This window comes from Acartia tonsa, chromosome 9, assembly GCF_053477335.1.
Source record: "Acartia tonsa isolate MP-2025a chromosome 9, ASM5347733v1, whole genome shotgun sequence".
Taxonomy (NCBI): domain Eukaryota; kingdom Metazoa; phylum Arthropoda; class Copepoda; order Calanoida; family Acartiidae; genus Acartia; species Acartia tonsa.
The window spans coordinates 28,257,412-28,278,444 of NC_137268.1; the positions used below are offsets into that span (position 1 = coordinate 28,257,412).

Consider the following 21,033-nt stretch of genomic DNA (forward strand, 5'->3'; position numbering starts at 1 on the left):
TAATGGAATGAAACTTAGTGTGGATGATCTTGACACCATTATGAGCATCTTTTATTAAAGGAAGTTTGAGATTGGGGCACTCCAATACCCAGGTAAGGTGCCCTGAAGTCAGGCTACCTTAACCCGTATAAGGAGTCGTCCGATCTCAAACTGTCTTTAATAAAAGATGCTCTAAATGCCCTCAAGATCATACACACAAAGTTTCATTCCATTATCTCTACCCATTCTCCGCTGGTAGTGCGCCAAAGTCGAGTAACCGGAGAGAGCAGTCTCCCAACCCATCCACCCGTATACGCAACCCCCTATACTGACTCGCTCCGGTACCTCGACTTTGGCGCACTACCAACGGAGAACGGTTAGAGATAATGGAATGAAACTTAGTGTGGACATTCTTGACACCATTATGAGCATCTTTTATTAAAGGAAGTTTGAGATTGGGGCACTCTAAGACCCAGTTAAGGTGCCCTAAAGTCAGGCTACCTTAACCCGTATAAGGAGTCGTCCAATCTCAAACTGTCTTTAATAAAAGATGCTCTAAATGCCCTCAAGATCATACACACAAAGTTTCATTCCATTATCTCTAACCGTTCTCCGTTTATAGGGCGCCAAAGTCGAGTAACCGGAGAGAGCAGTCTCCCAACCCATCCACCCGTATACGCAACCCCCTATACTGACTCGCTCCGGTACCTCGACTTTGGCGCACTACCAACGGAGAACGGTTAGAGATAATGGAATGAAACTTAGTGTGGACATTCTTGACACCATTATGAGCATCTTTTATTAAAGGAAGTTTGAGATTGGGGCACTCTAAGATCGGGTTACGGTGCCCTAAAGTCAGGCTACCTTAACCCGTATAAGGAGGCGTCCAATCTCAAACTGTCTTTAATAAAAGATGCTCTAAATGCCCTCAAGATCATACACACGAAGTTTCATTCCATTATCTCTAACCGTTCTCCGTTGGTAGTGCGCCAAAGTCGAGGTACCGGAGCGAGTCAGTATAGGGGGTTGCGTATACGGGTGGATGGGTTGGGAGACTGCTCTCTCCGGTTACTCGACTTTGGCGCCCTACAAGCGGAGAACGGTTAGAGATAATGGAATGAAACTTCGTGTGTATGATCTTGAGGGCATTTAGAGCATCTTTTATAAAAGACAGTTTGAGATTGGACGACTCCTTATACGGGTTAAGGTTGCCTGACTTTAGGGCACCCGCACGTATACTTAGACTGACTTTAGACTATGGGTTGAAATGGTAACTGATAGTTGGATCGTATAAGCTCTCTATAGACACCAAAACGATTCTTGTAGCTCATCTGTGGCCCAGTCTAGACCTCCGTTGTCAACCCTCGCCTACACTTTTCCTTCTCTAGCGGGACTTAAGGGCACCTTGACTAAGGAATGGTGTTTGACACTCAAGCTCGTGTTGATACCTCGCTCTACGGGCGCCTACTCCCGCTTAAGGGCGCCTAGAGTAAGGGTAGACAAGCCTAAGACACGGTATAGGGAGCCTAAGACACGGTATAGGGCGCCTAGTCCAGCTTACGGTCGCCTAAGACACGGTATAGGGAGCCTAAGACACGGTATAGGGCGCCTAGTCCAGCTTACGGTCGCTTAAGACACGGTATAGGGAGCCTAAGACACGGTATAGGGCGCCTAGTCCAGCTTACGGTCGCCTAAGACACGGTATAGGGAGCCTAAGACACGGTATAGGGCGCCTAGTCCAGCTTACGGTCGCCTATAGTACGGGTAGACAAGCCTAAGACACGGTATAGGGAGCCTAAGACACGGTATAGGATGCCTAGTCCAGCTTACGGTCGCCTATACTATGGGTAGTCAAGCCTAAGACACGGTATAGGGAGCCTAGAATCCAGCTTGAGTTTCGCCACGATTTGTAAGTAAGTTGAGTTTCGCCACAGTTTGTATCGATAGAATTCTCCCTTACAAGTTATGGCGAAAGTAAACATTTTCAACTTTCGCCATAACTTGTAAGGGAGAAATCTCTCGATACAAATCGTGGCGAAAGTGTGTTTTGGCCTCTCAAAATTTAAGTTTCGCCACGATTTGTAAGGTAAATCTAGTTTCGCCACAGTTTGTATCGATAGAATTATCCCTTACAAGTTATGGCGAAAGTAAACATTTTCAACTTTCGCCACAACTTGTAAGGGAGAATTCTATCGATACAAACTGTGGCGAAACTCAAAAATCAAAATAAACCCGAGGGAGAAATTTGAGTTTCGCCAAAACTTGTAAGGGAGAATCAGTTTCGCCAAAGTTTGTATCGATAGAATTCTCCCTTACAAGTTATGGCGAAAGTGCATTTTGGCCTCTCATTTTGTTAACTTTCGCCATGATTTGTAAGTAAGTTGAGTTTCGCCACAGTTTGTATCGATAGAATTCTCCCTTACAAGTTATGGCGAAAGTAAACATTTTCAACTTTCGCCACAACTTGTAAGGGAGAATTCTATCGATACAAACTGTGGCGAAACTCAAAAATCAAAATAAACCCGAGGGAGAAATTTGAGTTTCGCCAAAACTTGTAAGGGAGAATCAGTTTCGCCAAAGTTTGTATCGATAGAATTTTCCCTTACAAGTTATGGCGAAAGTGCATTTTGGCCTCTCATTTTGTTAACTTTCGCCACGATTTGTAAGTAAGTTGAGTTTCGCCACAGTTTGTATCGATAGAATTCTCCCTTACAAGTTATGGCGAAAGTAAACATTTTCAACTTTCGCCACAACTTGTAAGGGAGAATTCTATCGATACAAACTGTGGCGAAACTCAAAAATCAAAATAAACCCGAGGGAGAAATTTGAGTTTCGCCAAAACTTGTAAGGGAGAATCAGTTTCGCCAAAGGGGAGATAGGAAGGTAGAAGGGCCCGTAGATAAGCCATAACGTGTCAGTGTCACCAGTACTGAAAACCCAGGTAAACCACCTCGTTGACAGGGTAAAGGAAGGCATCCATCCAAAACCATTTCAATCTCTGAAGTGCCTTCAGTTGCAACCGTTTTAGAGGGAGCCCTTACTCGCTCCGCTTAGAAGAAGCTGCACTCGTGGTCACCCTCTAAAACGGGTGACTGAAGGCTTGCTTCAGAGATTGAAAGGTTGATGGATGGATAATAGCGTTGTCCGTGTCCCCCCTATACACGTCGCTTCGCTCCGGTTAAAGACACTTGAGGTATGGGACCCAAGCCAGCGCACACAAGGTCTGTGTCTCGCTATCGCTCGAAACAGACACCTCACTGCGTTCGGGTTTCAAGACACTTACGGTATGGGAACCAAGCTGCCACCTCGTTGACGGGTTAAGGAGAGAATCCAACCCCGTAAGCTTTCAATCTCTGAAGTGACTTCAGTTGCAACCGTTTTAGAGGGAGCCCTTACTCGCTCCGCTTAGAAGAAGCTGCACTCGTGGTCACCCTCTAAAACGGGTGACTGAAGTCTAGCTTCAGAGATTGAAAGCTAGTTGGATTGATAATAGCGTTGTCCGTGTCCCCCGTGAATCATGCCTAACCCTGTAGTACAGTCACCCAAGCTAACTTAAGGGCACCTTGACTACTGTAGAGTGTTTGACAGTCGACTATACCAAGCTAGCGGGCACTTATACTCGTCTAAGGGGACCCTAGTCCAGCCTGAAGACACTTAGACACCCGTAGTCTACCCTACTGGCGCCCTTTACCAAGCCTAAGTATCCTTAGTCAACCGTAAGCAAGCCTAGAGTAACCCTTGTCAAGCGGGAGAAGGTTACCTTACTCTATCCTAACCTTCCTCTACTTATCCCTACTTAAGCGCCCTTAGACTGCCCTCTACTACCCTAAAGACAGTCTTACTTAAGCCAGGACACCAATACCCAGGTTAGCTAATACCCAGCTACCCGTAGGTGACCCCCAAGTAGCCCTCTCGAAGCTAGAACCAAAGATAATTAACCGTTGTTAAGTTATAACCAACCGTTGTCCACTTATAAGCCTTCTATACTTCGCTATCTTCCCTCTATCTGCCCTCTATCTACCCTCTATAGGGCCTATTTACATCGTAGACTGCCTTAATAGACACTTTTGTGTTGCCATTAGACACTAAAACCTCCACCGAGTCCATATAGGGTCTACGTAGACTTTCCGGTGAAGACGCACATCATAGTTCCCCAAGAAAATACACTAGAGTTCAAAATTACACTTATAAATGTTTAAAAACATTAAATACCAAATTGACAAAATCCATGTTTCTTCGATAACTAGCGAACGGATTGAGCTAGAATCGATGTTAAGGTGTCTAAATGACCGTCTCAACCCCAGGAACTCACTCACGAAGTTTGAAGAGTCTAGGCCAATTTTAAGGTAGGCGGACCAAACGATTTGTGTTTTGGACTTGCAAGTTTTGGCGAAAATTTGAGCTAAAAAATCTCAAAAAACAGTTTTTCCTCAGAAAACTTTTTTGTTTCTCAACCGATCTTGGACTTCAATACGGCAATCGAAGCAGCTCATTGAGACCGTCATTTAGACACCTTAACATCGACTGTAGCTCTCTCCTAGGCCAAATGCCAGAGTTTCGCCATAACTTGTAAGGGTGAAAATCCATCGATACAAGTTTTGGCGAAACTCTGGCATTTGGCCTATTTGAAGCTTGAAATAAACAAAGCTTAAATTTGTTCGAATGATAATTTATTATGTATACTTCCTTTTCATAGAATTTGAGTTAAGATTACTACTTTTAAATTATTAGACTCTATTATCTCTCTTTATATATTAGCCATTATTTATTGAAATAAGCCAACACACAAATTGATCTATTTAAACTTTGTAATTAGGTAGAATTTAAGAAGGATTGCTTTTTTTAATTTGTTATTTCTCAAATTTTATTATTCATTTGTTTTTTTACCAGTTTTTACAGAGGAAGAAATTTTGGTCTAAGATGTTCTTAAACTCCAAACTTATTTCGTTGCATACATTTATTTTTTTCTTTTAGTTGTTGTTACTATGAATTTAGAGATCTGTTGATAAGAAATAAATAAAGTCTTAGTTATTGCAAAGAATTATTTTGCTAACATATAAAACTATTATCTTTTTTGGGTAGGTAGGGAAAAGGGGATAACCTTATCCTCCAAAAAATAGCCCAAATCCTAAATGTAGCAAATTCAATTATTTTTTTTAATATCGACTATTAGGTTGGGTAGTTTTCTAGATCTTACTAGAAATTAAAACGTTCACCTTGCTTTAAAGGATACAATTGCAAGACAGAGTAGTTTTTATTTTGCCTATTATTTGTCAATGATCCATCCCTATGTTCCGGATTGTTACTAAGTACTAAATTAAGTGTAAAAGATAATAACCTAACTTTACTTTCTCTATAGCCTTTCTAATTAACTGACACACTCAAAAGTAAAGCATATTACACCTTATTCCGTCTAAGGAAAATCAGTAACTTTATTTAGATTTAATTTTTTATATTTTCTAGGCTTTAATGTCAGTAAATCGGTACAAAAAAATATTTTTAAAGGGTTTGTATTTCTAAATGATTTAATTTCTAGCTATCTTCTAGATTACTTTACTTTCATTAGAAGCAGGGGATTAAAAGTAACTGTAAAATAATAGCATATCTAATCAAAATTTACAGATCACATATTTTACTGTTTCATTTATTTTATCTACGATACTACATTCTTGCACTTCATTGGTTTATTTATTTTCTGACATTAAAAAACTCATGTTTCAGTCATCATAATTCATATCTGTCATTTTCAATTAAATATACATCTTAATTTCATGGCAAAGAAAAGGGCAAAGGTCGGAGCAGATTTTCTTTGCAAAACTAAATACTTATAACTAGGAACAAAAATTCCTTTAAAAAATTACGTAAGAATTTAAAATTGTTAAGTAGCTAAGATGTTTTTTTTGGATCTATGCTGTTTTACTTTACCTTTAAAAACAATAATGACGACAACCATAAGCACAGAACAATATCATTTATGACAAACGAAGTGGGTTATAGTTAGAGAATATGCGATCAATCACATAAAAATCAGGAAAGCTTTATAATAGGTACCTATCTTTTTTTTTCTGTCGAAGCATATAACCGACAGACAGACGGACCAAGTAAAATTAAATTCTAATGCTCATTGATTCAGTAAATCATCGTCCAAAGTTTCCCCCATAGAGTAAAATATAGAATAGCTTTGCTACTGAAAACTTTATTTCATATTGTAATTAAAATAATGTTAGTATATATATTGAAGTTGTACAACTGATGGATGAAGTCAACCTTTTTCTATTAAAAATTTGTCCATAGCCTCGAAAAATACCTGAATTCGCATACATTCTCAGAAAAGCGTGTCACAGCTTTTTACTGCTTTGCGCACTTTTTGTTCTCAATGACAAATGAGCAATTTTCCTACAGTTAAAATGTTTCAACTTTTTATACTTCTCTTTGAAAGGATGGGGTAAATGGCTTAGGAAATATTTAGAAAATACTTTACATTGAATTCAAGTACAATTTTGAATTACCTATAATATGAGTAATTTGAAAAAATATTTTTGTTTTCTATGATTCATTTGAATTTTCTAATATTGAACGATAAATTTTTGTTACCTTAGTTTATTTAGAACTCAAAATAAAAATGTCTAACAACAACATTTATAAGACAATTTTACATAACTGCCCCTATTCTTAGGTTGATATAAAATCAGCAGAACAACACAGAAATGGGTATGTAGCACAACCACCCTTAAATCAATCCAATTATAATCAACCATCCCCACGACTATCATCTACCCCAAGTGTAGAATCATTTCATCCATCATCAGCAACTGCAGCAGTTAGTTCCCCATCTATGTCTACACCAAGACCTGCACCAGTAAAGTCGCAGCAATCTTATTCTGGCGCTAATTTAAGGAAAGAATAATCTTCAACTTTTTTGTTCAAATCATTTGATATTAAGTTTTACCCATTTTTTAATCAATTATCTTATAAAAACTGTAAAAATTTAAAAGGAAAAATGATTCTAATAGATTATTATCTTTAATGCAGAAAAACCAACGTGTCCCCCACTCCCACTCAGCTACAAAATCAGCTGGGAAAAATGCGCCATATTGAAACACCATCCACACCACAATCAATTTCACGTCAAAATTCTGGCGCGGCATTTCAAAACATTTCACGCCAAAACTCCGGAGACTCCATAACCAGTTCCATCCAATCAGGTGGAGGCAGAGAAACCCCTGCCTCGTATAAAGATATTCAGTCGAGGTATGGTGGCCCCGCCAGCCCGAGGGAGTTTATTCTGGTGGCAGGAAAAACTCCAATGAGTGATGTGGATTATCAAAAGACCGCCAGACAGACTGTCATGGGGGAATTGTCTAAGTAAGTATTCCTATCCTTAAAAAGGCTGACAACATCCATAAAAGCCCAGCTCTGAGACTGTAGAACTGACAAATCAAATATATAGGATAGTTATTTCACATAAAAAATTGCTGTCAAAAAGTTAAAAATCATCATGCTTTAAATGAACATACAGACATTCTGGTTACAATTAAAGAGTAGCTACTCTTTCTAATCGTAACTAACTGTTACAGGAATCATCATTTTAAGTTTGAAAAGTTAACCATGTTCATTAGAAAATATGTTTTGGTCGGTAATGTCAATAAATCATTGAATTATCACATTTTGTTTTGTAAAACTTACTTTCTTAAAATTATAAAATATCTTTACATTACATTTTTGCAAGGTTTGGAGGTGTAAAGCAGGCATCTAAGATAACAGGGCCAAAGAGACGTCCCAGTCAATCTCCAAGTATGAAACTCCTTGGCATTTTGCATGGTTACAACGATGATAGTGACTCAGGTAATGATTACATGTTTATATCAGATCCTGCAGCCGTATATAGCTGCTTATTTGATAAGACTAGAGTTGGCTCGATATAATTATCTCCCTATTGGCTAGTTTTCTATATGCATATCTATTTCTCAATAAATCTATTTTCCTCACCCGGCATTACTATCTAAAAGAAATTAAATATTTAATAATCTAAATGATTTTAAAAAGATTTTTTAAATTATATTTTTTCTTTACATTACCATCACCAAAGGGTTAATGATGATGATTACAATTTTAGTTTAATATTTGAACACACAAAGTGTCGCCACAATCGAATTCTTTTAAAACAGAGTTTTCTAACATTTATTATTTTATAAATTTAAATTTTCTTTTTTATGATTAGAAATTAAATACATCGATATAAGGTAAATAGCAACATGAAATTAAAAAAAGGAATTTATTTTTAATAAAGTAAAATAATGGGTCTTATCGTTCTGGGCAATGAGAGTTTATTATGGATTGTTGGAGCACTATGAGTTTTAAACAAATATTCCTTGGAAAACTTGAGCTCGTTTATAGACATTTATTTCCTATATAGATCTGACATGGATCTTGAAGCAATTAAGCAGGCCGTTTTGTATATGTTAAAAATTGGAAGATTTCATTAAATAAAAGTTATCGCAAATATACTTAGTAAATAAGATAAGATTTTTTCAACTGCCAGAAAGTTAAACATTCTTGGTTTTTGTTACTGTCACTTTACATAGTTCGTTGGCACTTGTGTTTAATCAATCAATTCATTGTAGAATTATTGTGATGCTGTGAGTATTGGTTTAAAAAATATGACGTAACAAAAAAAATTAGCCAATGAGAGGCCGTTATTGACCAGTGGCGGCATGCGTAGTGGACTCTCATTGGCTAATTTTTTTTGTTACGTCATATTTTTTAAACCAATACTCACAGCATTATTATTGTCTATTCCGTAATCTTGAAAATTTAAAAGATAATCTTGTAAACTTGTAACTTATCAAAACTAACACCTTAATAGTATCTAAGATTATTACTGGGACAAAAAATTAAATATCAAATACATATAATTTTACCCATTATTACAGGGTTCAGGTTAGGAATAAATATACTTCCAAATTAACCAAATTACAAATTTAAGAATATTAGCTAAACACTTCATCCAAGTAAAAGTTTGATGCCTCCTAAAAAAAAAAAAGTTCCAGACTATAGGTATGCCAAAGTACTTTAGCAATTATGTCTATCACAGTAATTAGAATATAAGAAACTAGGTGATATAATGAATGTGCAATTACACTGTTTTTTTTCAATTTCGCAAGCAGGAATATAATTGTGTCAAAGGCTTTTGTCAAATCTGATTTCAATTTGGGTCAACTACTCAAAATAACGGATTGCAATTCTTTGTCTTAAGTGCACATCTTTTCTCATGTATAATTTTGGAAGCGCAGCCACTCTATAGAAGGATCTTGTCCTACTAACCTTCCCTGATAGTAAAGAATAAACATTATGTAAACAATAAAATCATTGTAGCTCGAGTTTTTTTTTATTTTGTGCCTCTTTTAATAATATTTTCCTTGCTAACCTACATCTACATTATAGAGTAGCTGTTCTACAAGTGTGATGCATTAGTATTTCTATTTGTAGCATTTGAGGTCAGGTGAATGGGTAAAAGAAAACAAATGACAGTATAAGAATGAAAACTATTTACATGGACTAAATTATTATTACACCAATGTATTATATTTTTTGAAATATTTAGATATTTTTCCTTTTTAGGTTACCTAGTTTTAATTATAATAGTTGGACAAATTTTCTTCTTTAAGAATTGTACATAAGAAGATGTTGATTGATTTGTAGCAAAACAAAGCTTTTCAAATTCCTTTCCTTTAAAGTTAACTCTTTTGTTTTTGCTAAAAGAAAGTTTGCTTTTATCTTTTTAAAAGTTTTAACAACATGTAAATAGAAGATAAAAAATGGTTAATACAGTTAAAACATTGTATACAAAAAATGATTAGAATTGATGCTATTGAAGCAGTAAAGCTATACATTATTCAAATTATTCCCCTTAACAAACAAAGTTGTTTTTAAGACTCCTTTGTTTGTCCTTTGATTCTTTAATGTGATTTACTTTACTGATTTTAAAGATAGATGGCAGAACCTGACCATTGAGCATCTGTTTTGTTAAAATTATTATACCTAATTTCTAGATTTACTTATAATTTTATTTTAGAACCTGTCCAGGAGATGACTGCAAAATCTAAGGAGTATACTGGAGAGCAGGGCAGGTTTATGCCGCCACCTTCAAGAGGGAATAACAATTCATTCCAGAATATCATAACTGATCTGTAAAACTACTTCAACATTTACTAAGCTTAGAACATAATATCTACTAAAACTACTAGTAAGTTTATTAGTTTTTTTAGCATTCTAAATTTCATTTATAAGTAATGCAGTTATCGTAATTTTATGTGGACTTTAACTCACTTGTTTGTTGATACCCTTCAAAAAGACTTACTTTGACTTTTAAAATTTCGTTCAAAAGCAAGCCTACAACACAAAACCATTTTTGCACTGTAATGATTATTATATTTAAGAGCCTGAAATTTAAAAATAAAAAGATATTACAAGTTTATGCAGTGTTTTTATAAATGGAACAAAAATATTGCTTTATCTAACCCACTTACCATTAATGGAAATTAAAAAGCAATATATTCCTAAATTGTTTGGGGCATTATGTTTTTTAGTTAGCATGATAACCTGGGAATTTGGTGTTGGTCCACTAATTTTACCAAAATCATATTTTATGGAAAAACAGGTTTTTGAGGCATTGTTGTAAACTGTGAAAAAAATGTTTTTGTACAAATTGCCCCAAGCCAATCAATAGAATATTTGTTGCTTGTTAACTTCTGTCAATGGTAAGTGGGTCAAATTTAGCCAAACTATTGTTCCATTAAGAACTTACTTTAACAGTCCTTCTTTGAATTTCTCTTTCTAAACCTTTAGATTATGTAAAGAATCTAAAAAAATTTTTTAGTAAGGGGGGGGGGGGGGTTTAATGCAACCATCTCGTAATCAATGTATAAATGGCACTTAGAATTCGAATTTGGATCTGAAATTTTGCATGAGTAATCCTTGGTAGGTCTATTTTCCCTAAATCGAACAAAAAGTAAGAAAAGTAGCGGCTAACGGCTGGCGGCTCATCCGTTTAGACATTTGTTGGGTATCTTCAAGCGAAATCCATCACGAAACCTCTCTCCACATAATGCTCTTTTCCAATCCAAAACGGTTCTAGCCGGAAGTTGCTGGTACTAGAAATCTAAAAAATGTTTTTTTGTATCATTTCACATGATTTAAAGCAAAAATATGTTTCAAAAAGTTGATTTCTCTGTAATTTTTGAAGATTTGCCCTAAAAATAGCCAAAAAACGGCTAAACGGCTGAGCCGTTAGCGGTTACTTTTTCAACTTTTTTTCCGATTTAGGGAAAATAGACCTACCAAGGATTACTCATGCACAATTTCAGATCAAAATTCGAATTCTAAGTGCCATTTATACATTGGTTACGAGATGGTTGCATTAAACCCCCTCCCCCCCCCTTTATTATTTTTGTTTTCAGATATCAGTGTAACACAAATTCAAAATTATTACAACTGCTGCAAATCTTAAGGTTATTGTAAGTATATGTAAAAATGATCATGACACATAAATATTAAAAAACATAGGTAACTAAAACTTGGGTTATATATCAATTCTGATGGAAAGTTAAACAAGCAAAAACATAGCCGACTTCAAATTTTGATTGAACATCTATGGGACCTGTGAGATATTAAAAAGTATTAAAAAAAGAAAAAGAAAACTTACAGAGATTTAAGTTAGTATGCAATCTATATAAGGGTTAATATAACTAAAATACGATTTTCAGCAAAAAAAAAAATAAGAAAGAAAAAGAATTCTTTAAAAGTTTTATTGAATAATATTTGTAATCATTGTTCTATTTTTTCTAATCCTAAAATTAAATGATTTATAAAAATTAATTCACTTAAAATAATTTCCAAACACAAAGTATTCCTGAATGATGTGCATTTAGCTTGACATAAAAAGAATTATATTTCAACGAGGATTTGTATGTCTAGAGTCAGCAAAGCCTCTTAAACTAATTCAATTTAAGTTTAATTCAAGCATTGCAATATATATATAACTTTCTCAAAGACAATGATATGGAGCTAAAAAACCGTACAATATATTGATAGACTAACAGACTATGCTTGTAGAGTATCTTTGCTACACAAAAACTGGCCAGATTTTCAGATGTTAACTTATGTGTTAAATTCAAGGTTATAAAAACTTTCAGCAGAATTGAGTCATGTTGACAACGTTTTTACAAACTTAGAAATTAACCTTTTAAAATTGTTCCATAAAAATACAGAATTCTCAATAAATGTATGTTTTTTCTGCTTTTAACATGATAGTTTATGTTAGACAAGGTTTCGCCAAATGAAAATCTTAATGCACTTGGCTGAAACATGCAAATGTAAACATTTATAAAGTTGAAACATTTATCTATATTCTTATCAGCTCAATTTAGTAGACTGTAACAATCCTTAGCCATTTAGAATATGATATAAGTTTTTTCCTTAAGGTAACATAAACTATTTTGTTTCAGGCAAGTAACCAAGAACTGAGCAACCATGAATCAAGGACAAAATACAGGTTTGTTTGCTTTTTACTATTTCTATATAAAGAAGCTTCGCTATAACTTACTTTAATGTTGGTAATTGAAAATTAATTCACCTGTTTGAAATTCAAAATTCAAAAAGTATGGTCCCTTATTTTAGTACTGTCCAAAACAAGCATTATAATTAATAGAAAATATAAGATATAAATGTAGCCAAAAGAAAAGCACTACATGGACATTTTAATGTATATTATTAGTTTATATATAAATAGTGGCTGCAAGGGGGATCTTTTGTCAACATTGACTAGTTTTTTTAATTTCAGGTGGAGGCGGCTGTAGCAACAATCTATATCAGAACTACCTTCAGCCTCCAGCAAACTATGATCCCCGCAGACTCTTTCCGTTTGGCCTCAGCCCCATCCCGGAAGTTCCATCTGAACTGGCCTCTGAGGTCAGCTCCATTGCCAGCTATAGCCCAACACCAAGTCTAGATGACTCAGACACTGAGATTGAGAGTGTCAGATCCCGGTGCAGTATTATGTACTCAGGGTCTTGTGATTCTGTCAAAAGCAATATTACATTGAACAGAAAGTCCAGTTCTGAATCTGAGTCAGAAACTGAACGGGATGATTCTTCCTATGAGGAGACAGATGATGAGGCGGAGGAAGTAGAAAGTCTTCCTCCTGACTGCAAAACTCCACAAAAACCTATAACAAATTCTATGGAACCTCTTGCTGCTCAACTTAGAGAAACTAAGGTTACCGAAAATAATGAACGGCGTGAAGAATGTAATATAAACAATGAAGAAGAAACACAGCATATTAGTTTTACTAATGATGTTGTGTCTGGTGCAGCAACTGCATCAGAAATATTTCGCCACTTGCAAGCAACCAGAGGCAAGCAAGAGGTTACGACTGAATTGGCCAAAATATTAAATGTTCTTAAAACTACTCTTAATGAAGAAAAAGAAGAGTCAAGCTCAGATGAAGAACAAAATCATCCTGGTGATAATAAGTTTGGGTCTATACCAACAGGGAAACCGCCAAAGCCTCCAACTACTATCAAATTTTCAAAGAACTCTATAATATCTCCTGATATACAGGCAAGAATCAAAGATCTAGAACAAAACAAGCATGGAAATCCCAAGGAAGAAATGACTTTACTCTCTAAGATACTTGTTCATCTGTTGTGTTCATGTAAAACAACAGCAGCTGCACAAGAGCTGAAAAGAATTATTAGACAATTTAAAGAAGTTGCAAAAGTAGCCATGGAGGAAGGAGATGATGCTCTTGAAAGTCTAAGATCAAGTAGTAGAGCTAGTTCTAGAAGCTCAAAGCGCAGAGCAAGATCCAGGACAGCTAGTGGTAACAGCAATATTTCTGGAAATTCTGAAACTGATAGTATGAATACACTAACTCCAGGTGACTCAAAGTCTAGCGGAACAGATGATGAAACTGGGCATGATCCCAATAAAGGAAAACTTAGATTTACCAGCAATGTCAATATTGAAAAGGGCCAGCAACAACATGCACAAGATTTACATTCTTGTGTCAGCTACACACTTACCCTTCCATTGAAAAGACCAGATGGCGAGGATGAAGGGGAAGGAGATCAGGAAGAAGAGAATGAGGATGAGGAATACGATGATGATGAATGGGAATGGGAATATGAGGATGATGAAGAACAAGAAGAAGAAATTGTAGCAATAAAATCACAAAATAACTCATCTGGTAGTTCTAGAAATCTGACACCTTCAGATGCTTCTACTGGCAGCACAAGAAAGATTTTTAATGACATGGAATTGGGGGCTTACAATACTAATAGTGATCCATCACACTCTAATTCACAATCAACCCCAATAACAGAAGAAGAGGATGGCCTTATTGATGATGATGAATGTGAACCTTCTAGATCACACCATACAAGGAGAAAGGTTGCTGAGAAGCAAGATAACTCAGAACATTTATTCTGTCATCTAGAAGAAACTTTTAAAGTACTGTCTGATACTTACAAGATTATTACTACAGGAAGCACTCCAGATGTTCAAAAGGCATTAAGTATCCAACCAACTGTAACAATTCAAGATCAATGTAATACAAGTTTTGAGGAAATATTAGATGATGTTTCAACACAGTGTGTACAGCTAGAAACGGAGATAATGAAAAGCTCCCGCCAATCTACTGCAACTCCAGAGCCTAGACCAAAATCAAAAGCAACATCAAGGCCTCAGTCTCGAAGCCATTCTAGAGCCTCAGTTACTGCAGCAAACACATCCAGACCAAACTCCAGATCAGCTTCTAGACCAGTTTCTAGGGCCAAAACCAAAACTCCAGTTATACCTCAGATTGAAGTTGAACAAGATAATGAAGATGAGGATTGGGGAGATGAAGATGAGTGGGAATATTATTATGAAGAAGATTATCCAGAGGAAGGAGGAGAATTTGAAGACAACGCAGTTTCTGTAACACAAACTGATGTACAAGGTGCATCTAGACCTGCTTCTAGAGTATTGCATAGATCTAGACCTGCTTCAAGACAGGAAATAGAAAAGTTCATCCAATCAAGACCCCAATCCCACCAAAAAATGGTCAAACAAGATTCAAGGCCTTCATCAAGAATTGTATTGAGACCAGCATCAAGAAATACTGGCACTTCAAGAGCAGCATCAAGGTGTTCAGTTGTCAATACAGTCCCAGAGGAAGAAGAGGAAGATTGGGGAGATGAAGATGAATGGGAATATTATTATGAAGAAGATTATCCAGCTGAAGAGCAAACTAAAACGACTCCAAAAGATCCATCCAGACCAGCATCTAGATCTATTGTAAGGTCAAGACCAGCAACAAAGCAAGAGATTATTGATTATAAAGCCTCTCGACCTAGCTCTAGACAATCAGTAAAGCAGGATTTGACAACTTCAAGACCAACCTCAAGAATTTTAAAGGTGCCAGCATCTACAACAGCATCGAGACCAGCTTCAAGAGCTGTGTCAAGATGTTCCACAGTCAAGAATGATGACGAGGCAGAAGATGAAGATTGGGGTGATGAGGATGGTTGGGAATATTACTATGAGGAAGAATATCCTGACTATAAAGAAGAAGCTGCAGCATCCAAACCACCATCAAGACCTGCATCAAGACAGAATTCTTCAACAAGTAGGCCAGTATCAAGTGCTAAAACTACTCTGGAGGTAAAATCTGTCTCAAGACCAGCTTCAGTAAGCAAAAAGAATGTTCCAAATGAACAAGGTGGTAATTGGGAATATTATTATGAAAATGATGACCACAAGCCTAAGTATAATGCAAGAGATGCCAACTGTCCTCCTGTGATTAAAGTTGATAATGGTCTAAAACTTGTGTCAAGGCCAAATTCAAGAAACTCAGTAGCAAGTAGTAGACCAGGATCTAGATCTGGTTCAAGGTCAGGCTCAAGGCCTACCTCTAGGACTGCTTCAAGGTTAAAAATGTCCAGTGCACTTGGTAACGTTGATGAAGAGGATGAATATGAATGGTATGATGATGAAGATGATCCTGAATTAGCCAGATTTTCACCAACACTGACCACTGCCCCAACAACAAGAGCAACTAGTCCTTTCCCAGATGAAAAGGGAAATGTAGATGCAAACTCTGGAACAGGATTTTCACGGAGAAAGATGTCAGCAATTCAAGAATCTGAGGAAAGTACTCCAGTTCCTGGTGCTAGGACACCTTCAAGTAGAATGAGCACTGCCACACCAAATCATGATAGGAGAACTGTGATGAGTAAAACTCCAACAGCTATGAATTCCATGACAGGGGTGTCTGTTTGTCTTGCTGCTGAATATCTTGGAAAAGATGCAGAACAGTTAGCAGCATCTTTACCTATTAATTTTATTGAAGATGATGTTTCCATCAAGAAAAAGAAACACAAAAGCAAATCTAAGGATAAATCTAGTGATACTGGAGAGGAAGACAAGGAAACTAGAAAGAAGAAAAAGAAAAGTAAAAGATTTTTACCTAAAGTAGGTGTCAGAGAGCTTGCAAGTAGACTTGAACCTCAATTACAATTTCATGAGGGTGGTGGAAAAATGACTCTTAGTCAAGATGAGGTAACAGGGGTTATTTATGAAAACAAGAAGAAATCTTTAAGAAAAACCCAAGAAGTTGAGGAGAAACCTAAGCCAAGGTCTCCTGTATCTTCTAAAGCTGAGGAGAAACGTAGAAGTGTTAAAGAAATGGTTGAGCTCATGTCATCAAACCAAGCAGTTACTCAATCATCATCCCCTCCAAACCCATCAAACATTCCAAGCATTTCAGTATCCTCTCAAATGGTAATGGCTCCACCCCCACCCCATCCATACTATGCAAATCAAAATCAACAATACATGGGTCCACAGTATCAACCATATCCCATGGATGTTCACAATCCCTACTCCCAGTATCCTCCACAGAGTCCACACAGCCCCTACCAACCATACCCACCCCAATCTCCCTATCAACAATATCCTCCTCAGCAGTACTATCAAGGTTATCAGCCACCACCTCCTCCTCCAATGCCTCAACATTATCAACAATATCAACAACAATATCCTGCCTATCATCCTCAGCAAATGCATTCATATCCTGCTTATCAACAAGGATATCCACCTCCTCCTCAGCAGCCTATGGTATATCACTCAGACAGTAACCCAAACCAAATGAGAGTTGTATCTGGTGGGCAAACAACTGTTGTTAACATGAGAAATAATAGATCAGCTTCAAGACAAAAAGAGACCTCATTACCACCCAAAGGTGCAGACCTTAGAAGAAGTCCAAATGACTCTGAAGCCTATGGCACAGGTTCTACTGGAAGTGATCAAACAGAAAGTCAGGAAGGAGGAATAGATCATGATGAGACTAAGGAAGGTGAAGATGGTAAACCTCAAAAAAGACATTCAAGATTATTTAAATTATTACAGGACAGTGACTATACAGACTCAAGTGATGGAAATGAGTCCAGAGCATCTGAATATAGCAGCAGAGTTTCCATGAAAAATATAGAAGACAAGCCTGAATCAGACATAGATTCAGTTTGTTCAGGACTGGAACACAAGTCTTCTGGTATTGAACGCAAACATTCATTCCGATCACATAAGTCATCAAACAAAGAATCTGACAATGATTCTGTTAACAGTGGAGGGGTTGAGAGGAAAATTTCTCCTAGTTCTATACATAGCCTAAAGCAGAAAAGATTTATGCAGTTAAACCTCCAAAGCAATTTTGATCCAAGTTCCAGTGAAGTATCAACTCCTAATTCTCCTACAGTTCCTTTCTCTGATTGGAGACGTTCTCAGTCTAAGCCAGCAAGCAGAAATTACCAATACCACAATGATGATTATGAGTCCCATGCAGGAGTTTCTGATGATTCATCCTATCAAAGCCTACAAAGTCTGAACAGTTTTGATTCTGTTTATGACGCCAATGCTGGCAGAGAAGTGGAAGAAATCATGAAGCGCAAGGTCAACAGAGATAGTTTGTACAGATATCAAACAGACAGTCCTAGTTCTTATGTAAGAGCATCTCCAAAGAACTTAGATCTTATTCGTGCTTCACCTAAAGTGTCCAGCTCATCACCTAAACAGGATGGTAAACTGGAGCAGGAGCTTTTGGAATTATCAAATTTTCCAAGTTCTCCAGGAATATCATTGAGACAGTTACAGAGCCACAGATCTTTTTATGGAAATAAATGAGGTGGCGTGACAAATAGTTCTTTTTAAAAAGCTTGCTGGTTCTAGCTTTGCTTGCAAGAGGTATAACAACATTCCTCTCACTGTATTCTTTGTTATTATTATTATTTAAACTCTGTTAATTATAGTGAATATTTATATTAAAACGTAAAAAGTATTTGTGATTGACCAATCGAATTGATCGAAAGAATTCATTCTTTGTAATAAATAAAATTTGTTCAGTAATTCTAATAGATTTTATGTTAAATATCCAATTATTTAATCTTTAGAAACTACTTGAAGTATATTATGCTACTTTAATTATGATTGTTAAAAAAACCTCAAATATACATATTTATCTCTATTTTAATTAAATATTTTTGAAGAATTGTCATTTTTTAATTTTGTTATGGTATCAATCAATTGCTTTATTTTTTCTTTTTTTCTTTTGATTTGATTATTATACTACTACATTTTGTTTCTTTACAAATAAAGAATATTATGCCACACTCGAAAAACTCAGCATTAGTCTTTATAATCTATTTTTTTTATAACTTGTTCTTGAAGGATAATACTGTTTTATATGTTGATTTTTCACTTTTTGAGCCTTGTTATAACTTGTGACTTATATATTACACTTCTGTCACTTTTATCATGAAATATTGTAATCATTTTATTGTAGAAATCTTTTAATAAAACTATAATTATATATTTTGTCCTTTTTTCTTTGGCAGAAAATAAAATTAAAAAGAAATTGATTAATATCTCATATTACTTTTAAGCAACAACGTCAGGTTATTTTTTAGAATTAAATTAAATTAAAAAATTTGTTCATTCAGAGACGCCCAAGCTTTTTATTTCAAGGGTTGAAAGGATGGGTTTTAAATGTTGGAGGAGGGGTATTCCAGGGATACAGGGAGGGGACAATGAAGGATGACAACATACATAAGAAGCGTAGCACAAAAAAGTCATAAATTGACAGTATTCAGTGGTCATCAAAATTTGAGGGGAGAAAAGTAAGAGAAAGAAGGACATGATAAATATTACAAAATCACGAAACCTTATAAATGATTAAAATAAGTGTTTGTAGCATAGCCAATAGACATAGAAAGTTGCATACTTGATGCTCATTTAAGAAGTGTACTTTTACATACTACAATCGGAAGTTTTATCTAAATAGTATCCAAGGAAATCAAATTTCCCCCATTGTGGTAGGGTCTGTCTGGACAGACAGTTGAAAAGTGGATGCTTTGCAACTAAACAAGGATGACAACATCCTTAAAAGTGAAGTTCTGAAATGGAAGGACAAACGAACATTAACACATGTAGAGTGTAAGAACTGAATAAACTGAATATTGATGTATTTCTGTCTATACAAAATTGTAAGTAAATTTGTTGCAAAACTGATTAAATACATGTTACTGTTTAAGGACATACTGACGTTTTTATGACTAGAGATGCTTCTCTGATAACACTATACCTTGTCGTAATATAAATCAGTATTAAAACAAGGATGACAACACTTATAAAGTACTTTTAACAGTTATAAATCTGTCCCAACATTTATAAAATAGTAAATACTGCTGCTTCATAACGAAATATATTTCAAAGAAAAAATCTTCATTATCAATCGCATATGTAATAGAAAACACATCATAAAAAAAATGAAAAAAAAACATTAAGAATTAAACAAAAGTAGTCAAAATGTTAAAATATTTCATAAAAAATAAAATTTTAAATTCACAGCTACTGTTTAGATCTTTACTTTAACACAACCAAACAACAAATAAAGAAGAAGCGGTCAAAGTGGCTGTGTAATAAGAAAGAGAAAAGGAAGGGTATATGGTTTGAAAAATATATTATATAGTGTCAGAACTGAATAATCAGAATATAAATGTATAAGAGTCGAAGCAAAACTGTAAGTAAATTTGTTGAAATTCTGCTTGATACAGGATAATGTTTATGGACATACTTACAATTTTAGGACTTGATTATAGAGTTGCTTCGCTTATAACATTATACTCTGTTGTCCCAGGAATCAACATACCAAAAATCAGATCAATCGGATGATTAGATCAAATAAAAATTTGTTGTTAGGTAAGTAAAAAAATCAACATGTTAAAAATGGACGCACGGACATTCTTGTAATGATTATAGAGTTGCTTTCTAAATCGTACCTAACTACTAAAGGAATCACCATGCAAAGTTTGAAATCGATAAGACAATTCTAACATGGCTAAATTAACGAAAGAAGCTATCCGTGTGCGACGGACGTACGGACGGACCAACCCTAATTATAAAAAAGCTTCGCTTTTAAAAACAATCTTAGGATTTGTATATGTCAAATGTACAAAGTCTCCAGTTATTAAGGGAAACTTAGTATAAAGGTTTTGTGATTATTATTTTCAGGTTTTGAAGAAAGGCTTTACTATGATTTGGGACTGTCTGTTTAAACAGATAGCTCTAACCATCGTGTAGGTGTGATAAAATATCTTATCTATCGATTTCAAATAATGATTCCTGTAACAGTTATAATCATTGCCAGAAAGTCCATTTAAACCATTTTGATTTTTTACTTTGTTTTACAACAAATTTTGTATAATAAAAAATATCCTAGTCATCTGCTTTTTGATTCCTTTAAGTACTATCAAAAATAATGTAAGCAAGGCATATCTATAAAAAAAATCCTTAAAAACGTTAGTATGTCCTTAAACAAGCTCCTGTATTTAAGCAATTGTGTAACAAGTTTTTACAATTTGTTTACACTTCTAAATTAATAATCTGTTTTTTTTGTTGACACTATACACGTGTTTATGTTCATTTGTCCAACCGTCAAATTTCAGACCTTCGCTTTTA

The 21,033-nt window shown here is 35.4% G+C and overlaps 1 protein-coding gene across 4 annotated transcripts in view; it reads left to right on the forward strand.

Moving 5' to 3' along the window:
• The window catches only part of LOC145328698 (uncharacterized), a 118,048-nt gene extending 99,162 nt beyond the window's left edge, over nucleotides 1-18,886 (forward strand). The window contains exons 1-4 of one of the 4 annotated variants that reach the window (XM_080172495.1): nucleotides 10,055-10,225; nucleotides 11,439-11,489; nucleotides 12,486-12,532; nucleotides 12,821-18,886. In XM_080172495.1, the coding sequence (XP_080028621.1) occupies nucleotides 12,511-12,532; nucleotides 12,821-18,201 (5,403 nt within the window). In that variant the 5' untranslated portion in view covers nucleotides 10,055-10,225; nucleotides 11,439-11,489; nucleotides 12,486-12,510 and the 3' untranslated portion in view covers nucleotides 18,202-18,886. Of the gene's footprint in view, nucleotides 1-10,054; nucleotides 10,226-11,438; nucleotides 11,496-12,485; nucleotides 12,533-12,820 lie in introns of those variants that run through there. The other 3 variants (XM_080172496.1, XM_080172498.1, XM_080172497.1) reach the window with 3 other exon arrangements.
• The last annotated feature ends 2,147 nt before the right edge of the window (nucleotides 18,887-21,033 follow it).